Here is a 20,229-nt window from a genome sequence, read left to right on the forward strand (position 1 = left end):
TTATTCAAAGCGAGACATCATCTGTCCATTGTTTTGCCACAGGCTACTGTTTCCTGTTATTTTTGATCTGTCAGATGAGCAGAACAGTGTTCATTAGGCAGTAGGTCTACCTTGACTTCACAGAAGACATACCTCTCCATCTTCGCTCGTAGCACTGAGGAAAGTGTCAGCGTGTTCCTTTACTTGCTACGATGAGGAATTCTGAGTCCCAGTTATCCTTTAAGCATATTTAATATGCACTGAAGAACTGAAGCATGTACATGGACCTTCTTGGTTTGGAAACCACAGTTCTCTGTGACTAATACACAAGAGAGTTGTTGTAGCCACCTTCCCCAAAAAAGGACGCCTAACTTAACATTACACAGAGTTTTGTATGAGAATGTGCTTCTGTCTGATTAGTCTATAGTTGGGGGGAATCCATGGTTTAAACTTGAACCCCTCTAAAAATCTTCTGTCTTCAGCCAATGCGGACCATCTTCACCCTGAAGGACGATGTATGAATGTTCACACCAGTTAACAGTTTAATTCACCAGAGGCGAGTGGACCAAAAGCTTCAGGTGAGTGAGTGAGTTCTAGATGAAGCGGCGCTGTAAAGCTTGCAGTTACCTTAAGGTTGACTCCAGAGTCTGTTTCAGCCCACTGCCGTGGAGGAAATGGTGAGTCGAGAGTGACATGGGAGTGGATTTTCACTCCTGTCCCATCCCACTCCCACTGAAAAAATCTTGTCCCGTCCCAATCCCAGGCCAGAGTAAAAAAAAATCCTGTCCCATCCCACTCCTGGTAAAACAGCCCGATCTCACGAGGATTCGTGAAACTGTCACGTAAATTTTTGTTTCGGCTTCGTGCGCACCAACACGATTTCGTCATGTTTTTCGTGCCGCTCACCACGAAATGCACACCAATGTATTTTAAACGGCGGACTTTTCGTGCCACTCAGAACGTATTTCAAAAGAATGTGTATATTATATTTTTAATGTAAAACCGCGGCGAATCCAACGCTATATTTTGCATGACATCGTCCCTAAACATAACCCTAACCATAACCCTAACCATAACCTAACCATAAGCCGGTGGTACACTTACCAATTTGCATAGGAATTTCAAGAATGTCCGGCGGCCGGCGGCCGCAAACGCGATCACACAAGCAGTATACGCCGATGGACAGCTTAGATCGTCATGAATCCGCCGGTGTAAACCACTTTCAGATGTGATTACCACAGCGAAAAACATTTCGTGGTGAGCGGCACGAAAAACATGATGAAATCGTGTTGGTGCGCACGAAACCGAAACTAAAACTTACGTGACAGTTTCACGAATCCCCGTGAGACCGGGTTGGGTAAAATGGCTCCCACTCCCATCCCACTCCCGTTCAGAATGACTCCCACTTCTGTACCGCTCCCTTTTTTCCCCCTTCCTCTAGTTTTTAGGCAATACAATGAATTTGATTTGATTTTCTCCCCGTTCTTTTTTAGATTACTTTGTGTTCTGCAGTTTCATTTCAAAAGATATGGCAACAGGAACAGTTCATCTCTGGTAAAATTAGGAGCCATTTATTACCTCGGTCCAAACAAAAGTGCCTACCTTAGTGTAATAAACCCAAACATATGAAGCTTCGTTTTGCTTATTTATTGAGCAATTGTTCCCTTTGAATGAATGAATAGACCACTCGTCCCTGACTCACTGCTGTACTTAACTATGGTTAAACACGTTTTGCAAGCGGCATACGGCGTGTTAACGCCGTCACACTCGACTCTCGTGAAGCTGAGCAATATTTCCGACTTCCCTGCCATTTCTGTCAGCTTAATAGATAGGTCCTTACTTCTTACTTTGCGTTGCAAATCAGTTTTAGCACATCAGATTCTACGCCAGTGCTAACTCCCTCCATTGCTGTTCTTCTTCTTTGAATTACGGCGGAGAGCAGCGGCCGGAAGCACTGGCTTCTGGGCCGTGTAGTTCTTTTCACTTCCATTACAGTGTAGGCTTATTGGCAAAAAACTACAAAATGGCGGCGCATGTCATAAATTATATTTTGTCTTATTGATTGGTTCCCGCTCCCGTCTGCTCCTCTTAACTTTTTATCCTGTACCGTCCCAATCACGTGATCAATAGTAAAGCTGACTCCCATCCCGCGGGAATCCCACGGGAATCCCGTGACCCGCGGGAATCCCGAAAAAATGTCAGTCTCTAAATGGTGAGGTCCTATGAGGTGATCCTTCAAGCACCAAGTGAAAAGTGAATCCCCCAGGCAGACTGCATGCACCCCACATTTACCTTTCATTTAACTCTCTTTCTACAAAGTTGTTCTCAGCCGCCTTTCCTTAAAGTAGCCTTTGTCAGGTATCACTCTTGTTTTTGTATTTAAAACCCATGTTGTGCTGTATTCCTAAACAACTCCCAGGAGGCTTTAAATCGTTTGTGGGTTAAGCCTTGGCCAGAGGGTCCCTCATCAGCATGGGGCAAGCAATCTTCCATAAGCCACATTTCCAACTAGACAAGGGTTCAGCGCTGGGCTCTTACCCCTTTGCTCACTGCTACTGAGAAAATCCTTGTTAGTTTCTTTTTCCACTGCTTTGTAGTATACTTCATTTCCACAGGTCCACTTGTCTGAGCTGATGTTGTGGCCAAGAGCTCTGACATAACTGGTGCTCCAAGGCCTCATCGATCAGGCCTTCATGGGACTTTGCCGTTTCTTTTTGGAAAGCTGGATTTCTGTGCACCTGGTACTCTGGTGGAAACCAAGTAGATTGCGCAGATGTAGTAATTTCTCAGAGACTTTTGTGTTTATCCAGAAGGTATTTGCTTACCTTTTTTATTTGGAGGCTTATTGGAAAAGCAGTGTCCACTCTGAAAACTCTGACATTGGGGCCGAGCACTCCATTTTAGGGTCTTTCTGGGACTCTACCAGTTAGTCATGTGAAGGTGAGGAGGCCTCACACTGTGACTGAGGCAGTCAGCAGGGTACATGATAACATACACTTTTCCAAGTTTGCACATTTTCTCCATGTCTGTCAATTCCTGATGGCTTCCTTAAAGGGGGAATTTCAGTCAAAATTACATTTTGTTTGTTTGATCTAACAAGAAAAATACATTAATAAATTAGGTAAGTAGCACTTTACAATGGCAGCGTCATGGTACTGTATTTTCTTCACTTATTTCCTGTTTCATAAAGATCAATGTCCTTGTGTATCTCTTGCTGTTTTACCTCTTCCCTTTGTCTCTGTTTCCCTCCTTTTTTGATTGCCTTCATTAGCTTCACCTGTGTCTCATTTACTCAGTTAGTTCTCAGAGTATGAATAGTCTTGTCTTACCACTGTCTTGGGCCAGTTTGCCCTGTTTAATCTCCTGTCTACAAACCTGCTTCTCCTGTCAGAATACCTGTTCTGTCTCCTGATCCACCTGCCAGTTTGACTTCCTGTTTGCTACCTGGATGTTCACCTGCCCGGTTCTCTTCATTTTTTTTGTTAAAATTAGTTTCCTCACATGTATTTATCTTGCCCTGGATTGCCAGTTGTTCTTTGTTTCTTCACCCCTGTAAATTTTTCTGAAAGTTTTCTTGATTGTTTTCTGCCTACCCCTTGACTTCTTACCAGAAAACTCCCTCACATTCAAATTATTTCCCATAATAAAGGGTTAAGGGTGTAAAATCATCTCGATGAAGGTTTGGGTGTTTAGTTTAAAGACACAGATCTTGAATTGTCATATTTTTGGGTCCAGTGCACTGGCATGCCCCCACTCACTTGGAACACATTTTTAGATCTGGGATGGCAAGAGACTGAACAGGGTCGACGTTTCAGTGCTAAATTAACGGCACGATCAGTCTTCTATAAAGGTTTGAGTACGGTCAACAACAACTTATCTGTACCTCCCACACAGTACTAAGAGGTCTGAAATACAATACAACTTCACCAAGTTCTGGCTTTGGAGAGTAAACTTTCTCATGAGTGGAGTCCTGGCTCCCCCATGTGGCTCAAACAGGAACTTCATATTCTTAAGACCCAGAAAGTATGCCTGCAAAACTTCACTTTAACCTTCACATCTTTTAAGTCTTTCTAAATGACACACTGAGTCTGTATTCACTTAGTTTGTCATGATTTGACATGACCCTTTGAAAATGATTTTTGAACTGATTCTGCCGATTCAGATACAATTTGAAAATATATGGTGCCAGAAGGAACAATTTATTCTGGGCTGACAGTCTTGTTCTCTTAATGAAATAGATTTTTTGTTTGTTTGTTGTTTGGCACTTACCCAGCATCCCGCAGTCCCCTATAAGATGGCATAAGACCATGCATACTATATACACTACCAGTTAACATTTTTGGATCACTTAGAAAAGTCCTTATTTTTGAAAGAAAAGCATTTTCATAACAAAATGAAGATAACATTAAATGAATCAGAAATACAGTCTAGACATTGCTTATGTGGTAAATGACTATTGTAGCTGGAAATGGCTGATTTGTAATGGAATATCTCCATAGGGGTACAGAGGAACATTTCCGGCAGCCATCACTCCTGTGTTCTAATGCTACATTGTGTTAGCTAATGGTGTTGAAAGGCTAATTGATGATTATAAAACCCTTGTGCAGTTATGTTAGCACATGAATAAAAGTGTGAGTTTTCATGGAAACCATGAAATTGTCTGAGTGACCCCAAACATTTGAACGGTAGTGCATGTTCCATGGCAGTGCGTCTACCAACAAGAACTGCTTTTTGTCAAAGTATAGACATATTCCCAGATATCAGAGTCTGGTGATGTTCCATATCAAGAAAAAACAGGTCTGCAATGAATTTAAAGCTGCTATAACACAGGTGTTACTGTCCACATTCGAGTGTATTTTATATCACAATGGGGGAGAAGCTGCCCTGCTACGAGCAGCACCTTAGAATTTGTTGCTGATCACATGGACAAAGTAAAGGCCTTCTGGAGGAAATTTCTGTTTTCAGATTAAACAAAATTTGAGCTAATTGGACTCAGTGACCAGAAATATGTTTGGAGGAGAGAAGGTGAGGTCTTGAACCTCAAGAATGCCAAACCTACCATCAAGCATGGTGGTGACAGTATCATGCTATGGGGCTGTTTTGCTGCAAATGGAACTGGTGCTTTATACAAAGTAAATGGAATAATGAAGAAGGAGGACACCTAAAATCATCAGGCAGAAGGTCGGTCTTGGATGCAGCTGGGTGTTCCAACAAGAAAATAACCCCAAACAGGATTAGGTTATAGACTGACCTTCCCTGACTTAAAATCCATCAAGAACCCGTAGATTGTGATGAAGAAAGAGAATTGTGTAAGAAAGCCAACACATTTATTGGAAATGCACCATTTCTGTTAACAGGAGAGGTCAAAGATCCACCTAGAACCTTGTGGACGGCTGCTAAAAGCACCTAACTGAGGTGAAAAAGACCATGCCAAAATTTTGTATTGCTGTATGTACACAGACAGTCATTAAAAACTTTGAGACCATATTTTTCAACATAATTTTTATTTTGAAGCCTGAAACTGGATATTCTTCATATGAATCATTTGTTTAGCATATTGGCATACAGAAACAAAAATCTAAAGTTTCAAGAATGATTTCAAAATAAAGAATCTCACAAAAGAAAACGGCACCTGCCAAACACAAAGTCACAACAGTCAATACCGAGTATGGCCTCCATTTGCTTCGATGCAGGCAGCAATCCGTCGGCGCATGCTTTGGACCAGGCTTCTGATTGTGGGTTGGGAACAGCCCATACGCCTGGCTACATCACTGTAGCTCAAACCGGCCTCCACCATACCCAGTGCCCGGAGACGTTGTTCATGTGATAGACGCGGCATGATGCTGTTCACTGGACTAACAATGGTGGCCTTTTTTGGGCCTTTATATAGGCCTTCTAAACCCATTCTCAAATTGTGCAGATACTCACTGAGTATTGCTTGGTGTGTATTTGGTTCACTTTTGCAAAGTGACCAACCCATGTGCAATGAATCATGACAAAATGACAACTCATCATTATCTCAACTACCAGGACACTAGATCATCAGTAAATCCACAATGAATAATTACAACCCCCCTACAAGTAGAATTCTGCGTACATTTCTACCTCAAAGTTTCTATTGACTGTCAGTATATATTTTTGACCTGTTACATACTGTAATCAGTACCCCTGGCTTTAGCTACACTATGAAGACAAAAGAACACTCCAAGAAGAAGTCAACCAGTAAAGTTTCAATGCGGCTAAAGCTTTTTGGCCATCAGACTAGACGCTATGTTAATCAGACACCAGACAAACACTGTACATCATCGCAAACATACCATCCCCACAGTACAGCATGGTGGTGGCAGCATCATATTGTGGGGACTGTTCATGGCAGTAGACCCTGAAAAGCTTATAAAGCCTTTGTTAATTTATTTTTTTAAACTATGGACCATTTTTGGAATAAAATACCAATTTTGAATCCTTTACATGCACATTAATTCTACGGGATTATCTCAATCAGAATGTTAATGTGTGCTTAGTTGACTTTCATTGATAAATGTTGTTCAAAAAAACTGGACGCATGCAGAAGCCATTTTGTTTATTCGGAATTGACATTTTTACCTCCAGTTCTCCAACTGTGAAAATGTCTTGAGGCGAGAAGCCTTCTTTGTCAATTCAACCACTACCTGGCCAAAAGTTACAGTAGTCACACTGATGTAGTTTGGATTATTTAGTCACTTAATACAACCATGAGGTCTCCAAATAGTTAGAATTGGTAACTGAATTTAGATTACTCTAATTCCAGAAGGTTCTAACTGCTAGAAACCTAAGTTTAGAAATGATCCCTAATGCCTAGCCCTGGGCTACATTTTACTTTCAGGTTGTTTGACTTCTGTGAATTCAGAAAATACATTTACGTCACATCAAAAAAATCTTTTTTTTTTTTTTTACACAAAACAGGAGAATGGCTGTAGTGTTAAATATAAATGTGTGGCTGATGTATTTCTCAAACTAAATCTACACTAACAAATAAAGATCACAGACAAAATTCATGTTACAGGAAATTTATTTTGAACTTAGCCCAGCATTTTTCAGTTTCTGACAAATGTTTGACTGACCAATATTTTTTTCTTTTTGGAATGCATTGAGGAAAAAATGTGAAATTCTCGAGCGCTTAAAACACGTCTTCATCATGAACCGGAATTGTCAGTTTTATTAACTCAGCATCCAAATAATTAAGTAATGGAATGTTTTAAGGGCATCTGGAGCTGATTCATGTCCTTTTAAATCCTTTGTCTCCAAATAGTCAAACTTCAAAAATATGAGCATTTTTCAGGCCAGAACGCTCATGACAGATATTCAATAGGTTTATGCTGAATTAATGAAGGACAACCAACTTGTTGTTGTTACAGAGAATTTATTGAGAACATAGTGAAACTTGACATTTTCAGAAGTTTTAATCTGAACAGTCAAAATGACACACTTGTTTGGAATGCATTTCGGGACACATTGTAATCAATTATTTCTTAAATAAAGCCTTCACGTCCCTTCTTAATACTCCTCTCCTTCATCCTCTCCCTCACCCTCAACACTGTCGACTCCCACCTCCTCATAATCCTTCTCCAGAGCTGCCATGTCCTCTCTGGCCTCAGAGAACTCTCCCTCCTCCATACCCTCACCTACATACCAGTGAACAAAGGCACGCTTAGCGTACATCAGATCAAACTTGTGGTCCAGCCGAGCCCAGGCCTCTGCAATAGCAGTGGTGTTGCTCAGCATGCACACGGCCCTCTGGACCTTGGCCAGATCTCCACCAGGAACCACAGTGGGTGGCTGGTAGTTGATGCCAACCTTGAAGCCGGTGGGACACCAGTCCACAAACTGGATGGTGCGCTTGGTTTTGATGGTGGCAATGGCAGCATTGACATCTTTAGGCACCACATCACCACGGTACAAAAGGCAGCAAGCCATGTACTTGCCGTGGCGAGGGTCACATTTCACCATCTGATTGGCCGGCTCAAAGCAGGCGTTTGTGATCTCAGACACTGAGAGCTGCTCGTGGTAAGCCTTCTCAGCGGAGATGACAGGGGCATAGGTGGCCAGAGGGAAGTGGATACGGGGATATGGCACCAAGTTGGTCTGGAACTCTGTCAGATCAACATTCAGGGCACCATCAAAACGAAGAGAAGCGGTGATGGAGGATACAATCTGACCAATTAACCTGTTCAGGTTGGTGTAAGTGGGACGCTCGATATCGAGGTTCCTACGGCAGATGTCGTAGATGGCCTCGTTGTCTACCATGAAGGCACAGTCAGAGTGCTCCAGGGTGGTGTGGGTGGTCAGGATGGAGTTGTAGGGCTCCACCACAGCAGTGGACACCTGGGGAGCTGGGTAGATGGAGAACTCCAGCTTGGACTTCTTGCCGTAGTCCACAGACAGACGCTCCATCAGCAGGGAGGTGAAACCAGAGCCGGTGCCTCCACCGAAGCTGTGAAACACCAGGAAGCCCTGAAGACCAGTGCACTGGTCAGCCTGAGGACAGAGAGGGAGACACAGCAGACAAATATGAGATACAGAGATTATCATTTTATGTGTTGTTATGAAGATGAATGTAAGAATAATTTTACCCACCAGTTTGCGGATCCTGTCCAGAACCAGATCAATGATCTCTTTACCGATGGTGTAGTGTCCACGGGCGTAGTTGTTGGCAGCGTCCTCTTTGCCGGTGATCAGCTGCTCAGGATGGAACAGCTGGCGGTAGGTACCAGTGCGAACCTCATCTAAGGAGAACAAAAACATAAATTCAGTAAGTTATGCTTCAAGACATTTAATTCAATTTGCCTCAATAACAATAGTGTTCAGACAGAAGTGATGGCTCTTACCGATGACAGTGGGCTCCAGGTCCACAAACACAGCTCTGGGGACGTGTTTTCCAGCTCCAGTCTCGCTGAAGAAGGTGTTGAAGGAATCGTCTCCTCCTCCGATGGTCTTGTCACTGGGCATCTGTCCGTCCGGCTGGATCCCATGTTCAAGGCAGTAAAGCTCCCAGCAGGCATTGCCGATCTGGACACCGGCCTGACCAACGTGGATGGAGATGCACTCACGCTGTGGACAGAAGAAAAGCAAGAGATTTACATATAGCTATACACATTCTAAACAGGTAAGCAAAAATTGTAGTTTAATGCTAAAATGTCACTATGATTAGCATCGATCAATCAACAGCAGCGTGGCTAATGGTCGACTAAATATTTTTCTGGTTCAGTGCAATACTACGATGACATACGTATACATACATATAAAAACTCTGAGAAAAGTTCCATCTTGTCATAGCAAGCAAAAGCTAAGCTCTTAAACAATTTAGCTGCACCTCAAACTGTTCACAGAATAATAAGTGGGCCTCTGTTATGTTGCTATGAAGATGACGCACCATAATCTCTCGGGGCTGATCTCCATTTATTCTGACAATAGCAAATGACAAAGCAAAACTACCCTGCAATAAGCAGCCTGCTGCAGCTCCTCTCCCACAGGAGGATGGTACAAATGGGCTGAGCCGGTGGTGGAACAATGGGCGTGGAGCTCACAGCGGGGACCAGTCCATCACCATTACTGACTGGTCATCACTGCATTCATGATTACCGCTGGCTTACCGCTCCCATATGAAACAATCTGCTGACCCCTCCTCGAACAAAAAGTGGCCCAGACATGGCATCAGCATAAAGTGTGCTCCAAGAGATGTGCTAATACCACATTAAAAACCCCAGCAAAGTGCATAAATGGCATTAAAAATCAATAAAAGATAACTTTGCAAGTAACTGTGGTGCTTAATAATAAAAAAAATACACCAATTGGGATAACTACTACTACTATATGCGGTATAAACAGAAAAACTGAGGCGGGCCGGTCTCATCCTGCAGGGACATCCGTCAGTCAATGTGCAGGGCACATTAGCGCGGAGTAGCAGGGCGTTTAGCGGGAGTTCACAGCGCCATTAACCGGAGAAGGGCGGAGGGATGAGCCGCAGCAAATCAGACCCGACCCGCACCATCACCGCACACATCCAGAGGCAGATCTGACAGATTTACGGCCGCTCTGCGGAACTCTGCAGCGACTAATACGGACCACACTGCTGCCTGTTGACTGTCCAACTTAGCGGTGTCCGTTACTGGCATGAATTTTTAATGAGCTGCGCCTCCCTGACATCATACTTCATCCATTTTCTAACCCCCTCGGATAGTGTTTCTTCTAATCCCGCTAATGCAGCATCCATCCATCCATCCCTCCATCCCTCCTCCGGCCGGGCTGACCGTTACAGCCCCGTCACAAGTAGCCACGAATCCGGGCTTGAGCCACATAAAATACTGCAAAGCCGACAGGTTGGACCGGCGCCGACAGTTGACTTGAAAACCCTCTTTTGTTCTGTCTGTCCGCCACGTACCCGCCCAAACCTGTCTAGAGCCTCTCTTTTGCCCCTTTATAGCCGCCATTGTGAATTAAAACACACTATTTCACCTGTTAAATTACCATTTTGTGAAACTTTTAGCTTACATCCATACATTTAATTGAAGATAACTCTTTCTGTTTTCATTTTCGCTACTCCCACTAGGTCGGGATCTCAAATATCGCCATTCAAGGAGGGTTTTATAAAAGTTCTTACCATTTTTGTTCAGTTTTATTCTCGCTGGAGGGTGGCAGAAGCAGCTCTTCGTCTTACAATTCGACTGTTATGGGGTCGATGTAAGAGATAATGGCGCACACGAGGATGGACGGGAGCATTTATAGGCCGCATCCCCGTCGCCGGTCGCTGCCACCCACACATTGGTCAAGCTTCTGTCCGTCTGACATTTCGTAGTAGTACGTGGTCTCCCATTGGACGAGACCTCATCCTCGGCTACAAGGCCCGCCCCTCAGACCCCACCCGACATCCTCTCCCGTTATTGTTGCTGCAAGCATGGCGCCTCTGATTGTCTGGAAAATGCTGCGTAATTTGGAGCCAGACAGGCCTGTACTGCTAGCATGCACTTCTTAATATTAAAATGAATTATACAAATTTTTTTGATAGCTTTCAATCGAGTAAAACAGACAGAAACATGATAGTGAAGTCCACATTTGAGAGTGTTGCACTTTTTTTTATCATTTTGTCAGGCCTCAACTCATCTTTACTCAAATGTTGCTTATATTTATATTCATACAGATCTTCCACTGATATATTTTGCACCAAAAATAACTGCATGTACTTTAATTACACTGCTTCTTCTGCCTTTTTTTGCATTTTCCCATGCATATTTATCATAACTAAATGAGTTCATATGGGCAGATGTGAACTCTTTGCGCCATAAATGTAATTTTTTTCTGTATTACATTGTTCTTGTATATTGTTTTTTTTAAATCTCAGTATGTGTGAGGATGTCTGAATGAAAACATTCTAAGACCCAGAAAAAATTCATTACACCAATAACTTGTTATTGCTTCATCTTGTTTTTGTGCAATCTGAACTAGTATTTTTGTATGTTTTTTGGTTTATTTTTCTCTGATATTTCTTAAATGTTTTCCCGATACCATTTGCTGCTGTAATAATACAAATGTCCCCGCTGTGGGATTAATAAAATTGTATTGTATCATATGACATCACAAATGAAAGCCCATATCTGGAGATATACAAGTGCAGAAATGCAAAAAGTTGCTTGAAACCTGTTTCTGAATGGACACTGGTGCAAAAAAATCCCCAGTAATTTGTACAATTACATCTATTTTTGATGTATGTTTTATATCCTCTTGTGCTAGCTGTTCTACGTCACACAGTTTGTCTTCATATTATTGCAAAACTCATTGTTTTTAACTCGATTCCTGGGGATTTAGAGAGGATAACGGCAGTCGGATATATGTTTGTCTATCCGCCTTCTTTGGATAAAAGAGGTCAAACTGCCCCGTCATACATGAGGGGCATGTAGGCCACTCAGAGCCCAACCCCCCAGCCCACCTCCCAAGATTTAACGGTTGCTAGGAAATGAATAAAGGAGTTGCCTGGATACAGCCTGGTATCCACACACAGACCGCCTTTATCTGGCGGTCACGTGACCCGGCTTAAATAGCAGCATTAGCAGGCCGCACTGCAGCTGCCTCTGTTAGGGGGAAAAGAGACGCCTCTTTACCAAAACCCTTCACTGCTTGTGTCTGGAGTTGACATTCTGTCACCTACGAGTGTGTTTATGCTCTTATAACGCTGCCAACTACAGGTCGATAGGGTGTGGTCCACATGATGCAGCAGCATGCAGCAGTCTTTCCCATGAAGCATCACTGTGCTGCAGCCTGCAGCTCTGCGGGTGTCTGCTGTAAACTTTCAATAAAAAAAGGACCATAAATTGCTCCTCGACAGTTAAGCTCCATCCTGGGTTGCTAACAACAAATAAAACTCCATGACGACAGATGGAGAATGCAGCGCTGCTTCAGCCAGCTCACAATTTTTGCACTGCAGACTCAAGTGGGTTTTTCAGCACTTGCTTTTTCTTCAACTATAACAGACAAAATTAAAATTAACAGTGCTTTTGCTGCTTAAAATTTGCTCTTTTATAGCTCGGGAGATCAAATTGTGGTTCTTATTTTAGCATTTCAGTCATGCTGTAGTTTTGATTTTGACTGATTCTGACAGTTGTTGTATTATAATTTCTTAAAATAAAACCAATATTTGCTCACATTCAGCTCAACTGATCACAAATGGAACCATTACTCGAGGTTAGCTATTAATCTTTTTCAAGTATGGACTCCTGTTTCTAATTTTTCCTCCTGTCTCACCTCTTTCTCTTTCATTGAAAGTTCTTTTCTCATTGTTGGGGAGAATGTGAATATTTCTTTTCTTTTATGTTCCCATTTTCACATGTTAAATGTTGTGAAAGGTTAAGCATTTGTTGAATATTTTTCTAGATGTTTTGCAGTTTTGAACAGAATTTTTTCAAAATAAGTTTTCTTCTCAGACACAGAATGTGAATTTTTGGACAAAAATATGAGAATCATATCAGACAAAATCGAAACTAAAACCAGACTGACATGAAAATCACGATTTAGTTTTGAGCAGTGACGTTTTCCTCAAAGTGTTTGCCGTTCTGTTGTCTTTTCTATAGCAATATTGCAGCGTTTTCATGCAGACAGACAGTTGAACTCCACCCTGGGTTGCTAACAACAAATAAAACTCCATGATGACAGACAGAGAATGCAGCGCTGCAATGTGGGTTTTTCAGCACCTGCAGCTAATCTTACTGCATTTTCTTAAATCATCTCAGACAAAATTCAAATCAGCAGCGCTTTTACTGCTCAAAATTTGAGGGAATCAAAATTGTGATTCTTATGTAAGCATTTCAGCCATGTTTTAGTTTGGATTTTGACTGATTTAGACAGTTGCTCTATTATACTTACTTAAAATAAAGTTTATATGAGTTTCAAATCAGGAAAAGTTGAGCTATTCATCGAGATAAAGAATTAATCTTCTAGAAGTCTTAAGTATGGACTCCTGGTTCTAATTTTTTTCTGTTTCAACTCTTTCTCTTTTAGGAGAATAAATATGAGAAACAAGGAATTAAAACGAGGCTGACATTTTGTTCTAGGTGTTTCCTGCTTTGCTGTCTTTATATAGTTAACATTAATCAATCAATAAATCAATCAAACTTTATTTATATAGCATTTTTCATACAAACAGAGTTGCAACACAAAGTGCTTCACAGATGAAAAACAATCCCGCTCCACCCACTCTACCCGCTAACCCGTCTTCCCCAAACCCAAAGATATAACACAAAAACACAGTCACACTATAACCAGACCCCCCCCCCCCTCGCCCTCAACCATACACTAATGCAATGAATATTAAAATATAATATAAGGCTGGGCACAGATGAACCAGAAGAGGAAACGCACCCAAGGAGCCGTCTGCACCGAGAGCAGCAGGAATTTTTCCCCCAAATATCACATCTGATCATTTATTGAGGCCACATGAGAGAGTTTTCAGTCATTTGTGATCTGCTGGTCAGTTTTATAAAACCTCTGCTCCTGCTACAGCTCTATGAGGTCATGCATCTTCTTTTTCATAATATGTCTTCCAAACCTTTGTATGAATTTCTTCAAATGTGGTGCAAATGTCAACAACGAACTGATTAGATTTAGGTGGTAAAAGGTCAGAGGTCACTGTAGCTTCACGAAACATGTTTTTTTGTTTTGTTTTTTTTACCACAACTGAGTAATTAACACATGAATTATGGCTTAATTAAAAAGAAAATCCTCTTTTCTTTCTCTCAGGTGCTTCTGTTCTGTTTCCGGTGGTTGGTTTTGGATATTTAAAGGATATAAACTGAAACAAACCAAGAATGACCTTATATTTGAAGTGTCTACTGCTCCAGGTTGTTTTCTACTGAGTGAGCAGTTGGGTGCTTCTCCTGGTTGAGACCATTTCTTGCTTCTTCTAAATTCTGTGTATTCCAGCTTGTTTGTTTTATCCTTTTTTGATGCCTTCTGTTGAGTTTTATTCTGAGGATGGTGTTCTGGTTGTCACAGCTTTTCCTTGCTATGATAGTTCCTACACTGTTCCTCTATAATAATTTGCTTTTCTAAGCTGGATCTGGAGTGTTGTGTCTTGTGTCTACGCGGCTGGTCGCTGGGCTGAGTCAAATGTTTTTCCTCTTTGAGGCTGTAACAGTCTCTAGGGATAGAAAAAAGGAAGTGATGACATATTTCTTTCTGCAGAAAACGCTTTTCTGGCTGTTTTCCACCGCCATCATTCAGGAACAGAAAGAGAAATTGATTCAAACTGCAAATGACTGGTTTGTTGCTGAAACGGTCATTTTAAATCTTGAAATAAACCACAACCCCATATTGCATTTACATCGACCAATAATAGTATCTGTGTAGCTGTTTGTAGTTATTTGTGTCTAGAACTACTGATAATCACAACAGATCCCTTCCGTTATTAATTCTGGCATGTGTGTAGCTTCATTCCTGTATGTGATATACACAAAAACACTGTACAGTACAGAAAAGACGGAAATAAAAGATATAGATATCAGAAATCTTTGGGGTTTTGTGTGTTTTCTTCTAAAGATGTCTTTATAGTTCATAAATTTGGTAGAAGATGGGGTTGAGTTTGTAAACTTGTGTGTGAATTTAAATATATGTGTATTTTTAGAATATAAAATGATGGTGGATGAGTGAATTAATACAAATTCTGCTGCTGTTATCTGTGAAAAGAAATTCAATTTGTGCCTTTTTAAGTGATAAATACAATCAAAAGGTCTGCAAAACTCAAACGCAAACAGCATCAATCCAACCAAACAACAAGGATATATTACATATTCTGTTAGCAATAAAAAAAGTGAAATAAAGGATGAGAAACACAAACATAAGATTGATATCCCCTCTCTCATTTTCCTAAAATGTACTGGCAAGCAGGTTCATGTCCATTCAGGTTTAGTTGTTTTCTTTTTTCACAGGACTGAAGTCACTCTTGTGGCCTAAATTCTGGGTTGTTTGCTAGAATACTCAGAGCAGCATCCACAGTTTATCCTTTGTTTTCATATTCACATAGTGGTCATTAGCTCTTATTATTATTCTAATCTGTTCAATCTTGTTTCCTCCTGACCTGTTTTCCCGTTCTGCCCCGCCCTGCAACAAACAAAAGCTCAAAATGTTTCACTAATTTATGACATTTTAAGACAAAATAAGCATCCCCCAGCCCTCTTCTGTTTTCTCATGGCCTGTTTTATGTGAATGTTCGTGCGTTGAAGCCTTCGATACCGGATCTCTGCTGTGGCAGATGGAAAATGTGCTCTGTCACTTCGCCGGGTGTCGTGTTCTCTCCTCGCTGGATGCAGTGCGGTCAGATTCACGCCATGAAGGACCACTCCCATCTCTACAGCATTCCCATCCTCCCTCAGCTGCTCTGACCCACCCGGCCTCACAGCTGCTGAGGAGGAGGAGGAGGAGGAGGAGGAGGGAGGCGGAGAATGTTCTGTGAAGAAGGCCTGGCTGGATGCCACGGCTGCTTCCTGGCCTCATCTTCCATCCCCTGCAGCTCGAGTCGAGTACAGCAAGCTGTAAATCAGACACCTCGCTGCAGAGGAAGTGATGAGGACCCTGCTTTGAGGCTTTGCTGCATAAAAGATAACATCACAACCAGCCTATTTTTGAATATCTGAAGGGAGCTTGAAGAGCAGAACTCTAAAGCTGACACGGTGTAGGTGACTTCCTGAATGCTGCCGTTTATTCCGCTCACAAAACTGCAATTCAGACATTTCCAGTTCCCCAAACGGGCCAGAACCAGAAGCTCTGGGCCCCACCTCGGTGCAGCTGAACATGCAGCAGACATGCAGCCACGTGATCGGCCCACTGCATGACATCATTGCAGAGAATCTAGGACAAAGAGGGAGGAGGGCTGGCATGCCAGGCTGGTCCACACCATGGTAGGCCTCTGCAGCGTACGCAGGGCTTTGATGATGTGCACATTTTGCATGCTTTGTAAAGCAAATAGAAAACCCAAATCCACACTGATTAGTGCACAGAATTGGATTTTTAATGCAAGATTGCAAGCTTTAATTGATTTGCAGCCTGCCACACCTCCATAATAGATGCTCAGAGCTCTGTATGCATAATAAATCAGCTTTGTCTGAATGAGCCCTTTAGAAAGAAAGACAGACAGATTAAAGCTATATTGATCCCACAGCAGGAATTTATTTATTGTTCTCTTAAGTGTTTGCTCTCACATGATTCCACATGAAAATCTGCATTGCAAATATGCTCAAAAACAAACTATTCTGTAAATAATCAATAAAACTCCCAACCATCCATCAATCTGGACAGTAATCACATTATTAAAATGCACTTTTTTTGCAATAAAAAGCAGGTTTTGGTGAATATTTCTGTTCATATTTGAATGCAAACCCCCTGAATAGCACATTCTGAGCTGCACTGCCAAACAGTGGTAGTAAGAGGGTTTTTTTCCACAGTGCACAGGAGCACATCGGCTGCTTGTATAAATCTGGAAGCGCCGCCTTCCCATTCAGCAGTTGTTGCATCGACCCCGTTGGGTACAACACGCGACGCAAACCCACCGTTTTTTAGAAAAGCCTCTTTTTTTCCTTCCTTCTCTTCCTCTTTAAACCTCAAACGAAAACATGGTAAGTGCATGTTTTTTCTGCTCTTTTTCTGAATTTGTTTATTTGCGGTAGAATTTAGATGGAATCAGCAGCAGCCGGTTGTTACAGCGACGTCGCCAACGCGTTTCCATCTCCGCACAAAAACCTCCTTTTTCGCGCACAGGAGCGTCTGTGTAGCCGAAACGCGCTGATAACCCTTCGTGTTGCTGTGTTTAAGGATGGAGGTGATCGGTTTATTGTTGCAGCAGATGCTCAGATTGCTGCAGCAGTGACACGGTGTGATTGTCATTGTGTGGAGATGAGAACAATGCACTGACTGACGGCGTTTGGAACCGACCTCACTGCCAATAAATGCCCTTTTTGCGTAAACCAGCAGCGCTATTTAGCCTCGTATTTTTTATTTTTTTGTCAAATTAAACGCGTGATTGATACTGAAATCTGTCACCTTACAAAAGCCCTTCCCTGTGTGGAGGCAGGGAGGGGCAGACTGGGTGGGGATGGATGAGGCAGTAGATTGCAGCTTTCATTTTTTATTTATAGGATACAGCACCTGATAACATTTTAATCTCATCCATGATTAAACAACAAAATTTGCTTCTTTCACATAAAATATGATGTTAAATCCAACAAATACGCCATCTTTTAATTTAATTTGAATTCAATGCAGATTTTAACTGTTTTATAAATGACAGAGATGTGATTGCACTGGTTAATTTTACCTTTTTTTTTTTTTTTTTTGCTAGTGAGCATCTGCTGTGATTGTGCATCCTCAGGGCACAAGTGGAATATTCCAGGCTAAGTGCACGCGGCCGTGCACAAGCGAATGAATTTGCATGTGTGCTTAGGCTTGCAAAAGAGAAGGGGGGGAGAGCAGGATGAAAAGACAGGAGGACAAAAAAGACTTGAGGAAAGACGAGAGCGTCCGGCCTCTGTGGAGGCTGCTGTCAGGCTTTTCTGTCCCCCCCCCTGTGGGGTTTGGTGCAGGGAGGCACCTCTTGCTGCACCGCCGGTTCATCTCAGACAGGGGGAGCAACCGAATGTTCCCGATTTCTGTAATAGCAGAGGCAGAATGTGAAGCTAAAGCATAAATAACACAGGTAGATGACCTCTCTGTTCTCTTCTGTCCACAGCGTGAGTGCATCTCCATCCACGTTGGTCAGGCCGGTGTCCAGATCGGCAATGCCTGCTGGGAGCTTTACTGCCTTGAACATGGGATCCAGCCGGATGGACAGATGCCCAGCGACAAGACTCTTGGAGGAGGAGACGATTCCTTCAACACCTTCTTCAGCGAGACTGGAGCTGGAAAACACGTCCCCAGAGCTGTGTTTGTGGACCTGGAGCCCACTGTCATCGGTAAGAGCCATCACTTCTGTCTGAACACTTTTGTTATTGAGGCAAATTGAATTAAATGTCTTGAAGCATGACTTACTGAATTTATGTTTTTGTTCTCCTTAGATGAGGTTCGCACTGGTACCTACCGCCAGCTGTTCCATCCTGAGCAGCTGATCACCGGCAAAGAGGACGCTGCCAACAACTACGCCCGTGGACACTACACCATCGGTAAAGAGATCATTGATCTGGTTCTGGACAGGATCCGCAAACTGGTGGGTAAAGTTATTCTTACATTCATCTTCATAACAACACATAAAATGATAATCTCTGTATCTCATATTTGTCTGCTGTCTCCCTCTCTGTCCTCAGGCTGACCAGTGCACTGGTCTTCAGGGCTTCCTGGTGTTTCACAGCTTCGGTGGAGGCACCGGCTCTGGTTTCACCTCCCTGCTGATGGAGCGTCTGTCTGTGGACTACGGCAAGAAGTCCAAGCTGGAGTTCTCCATCTACCCAGCTCCCCAGGTGTCCACTGCTGTGGTGGAGCCCTACAACTCCATCCTGACCACCCACACCACCCTGGAGCACTCTGACTGTGCCTTCATGGTAGACAACGAGGCCATCTACGACATCTGCCGTAGGAACCTCGATATCGAGCGTCCCACTTACACCAACCTGAACAGGCTGATCAGTCAGATTGTATCCTCCATCACCGCTTCTCTTCGTTTTGATGGTGCCCTGAATGTTGATCTGACAGAGTTCCAGACCAACTTGGTGCCATATCCCCGTATCCACTTCCCTCTGGCCACCTATGCCCCTGTCATCTCCGCTGAGAAGGCTTACCACGAGCAGCTCTCAGTTGCTGAGATCACAAACGCCTGCTTTGAGCCGGCCAATCAGATGGTGAAATGTGACCCTCGCCACGGCAAGTACATGGCTTGCTGCCTTTTGTTCCGTGGTGATGTGGTGCCCAAAGATGTCAATGCTGCCATTGCCACCATCAAAACCAAGCGCACCATCCAGTTTGTGGACTGGTGTCCCACCGGCTTCAAGGTTGGCATCAACTACCAGCCACCCACTGTGGTTCCTGGTGGAGATCTGGCCAAGGTCCAGAGGGCCGTGTGCATGCTGAGCAACACCACTGCTATTGCAGAGGCCTGGGCTCGGCTGGACCACAAGTTTGATCTGATGTACGCTAAGCGTGCCTTTGTTCACTGGTATGTAGGTGAGGGTATGGAGGAGGGAGAGTTCTCTGAGGCCAGAGAGGACATGGCAGCTCTGGAGAAGGATTATGAGGAGGTGGGAGTCGACTCCATTGAGGGCGAGGGAGAGGAGGAAGGAGAGGAGTATTAAAAAGGGACATAAAGTCATTGACCAGCGAATAATTGATTACAATGTGTCCCTGAATGCATTCCAAACAAATGTCTGTCAGTTTGGCTGTTCAGATTAAAACTCCTGAAAAATGTCAAGTTTGGCTATGTTCTCAATAAATTCTCTGTGATGTGAAGTCGTGTGTGTCATTAATTCAACCTGAACATATACTGAAAGTCAGTCATGAATGAGTTGTTCCAAAATATGCTCAAATTCTGAATTAAGTTATACAGAATATGAATTTACATGTAAATCCAATTATATCAATAGGTTTCATTCATGAAGATTTTTCAGTTATTGTGTAACTGAATTCTGGAGCTGTTGGATTTCAATGCACAAACAAGATCATAAACCTACCAGTATGATGAGTATGTGATAAGCAAATGGCATTTTCCTCTATTTTTCACATACTTATTCTGACGGAGGATAGTTTGTTTAT

At 42.7% G+C, this 20,229-nt stretch overlaps 2 protein-coding genes across 3 annotated transcripts; one reads left to right on the forward strand and one right to left on the reverse strand.

The window, feature by feature from the left end:
- Nucleotides 1–7,009: 7,009 nt before the first annotated feature.
- On the reverse strand, nucleotides 7,010–10,781 carry LOC110957033 (tubulin alpha-1A chain). 2 transcript variants are annotated; one of them, XM_051949298.1, is made up of 4 exons: nucleotides 10,616–10,780; nucleotides 8,844–9,066; nucleotides 8,593–8,741; nucleotides 7,010–8,493 (listed from the first exon to the last, which is right to left on the reverse strand). In XM_051949298.1, exons 1-4 carry the CDS (start codon nucleotides 10,616–10,618, stop codon nucleotides 7,513–7,515), a joined length of 1,356 nt encoding a protein of 451 aa, XP_051805258.1. In that variant the 5' UTR covers nucleotides 10,619–10,780; the 3' UTR covers nucleotides 7,010–7,512. The 2 variants fall into 2 exon arrangements, with proteins under 2 accessions (XP_051805258.1, XP_051805257.1); XM_051949297.1 differs by having other exon boundaries at nucleotides 7,010–8,741; nucleotides 10,616–10,781.
- Nucleotides 10,782–16,953: 6,172 nt separating this feature from the next.
- On the forward strand, nucleotides 16,954–19,926 carry LOC110957029 (tubulin alpha-1B chain-like). The gene is made up of 4 exons (XM_022202845.2): nucleotides 16,954–17,111; nucleotides 18,221–18,443; nucleotides 18,546–18,694; nucleotides 18,792–19,926. Exons 1-4 carry the CDS (start codon nucleotides 17,109–17,111, stop codon nucleotides 19,770–19,772), a joined length of 1,356 nt encoding a protein of 451 aa, XP_022058537.2. The 5' UTR covers nucleotides 16,954–17,108; the 3' UTR covers nucleotides 19,773–19,926.
- Nucleotides 19,927–20,229: the final 303 nt, after the last annotated feature.

The sequence above is a fragment of the Acanthochromis polyacanthus genome, chromosome 6 (assembly GCF_021347895.1).
Source record: "Acanthochromis polyacanthus isolate Apoly-LR-REF ecotype Palm Island chromosome 6, KAUST_Apoly_ChrSc, whole genome shotgun sequence".
Lineage (NCBI taxonomy): Eukaryota > Metazoa > Chordata > Actinopteri > Pomacentridae > Acanthochromis > Acanthochromis polyacanthus.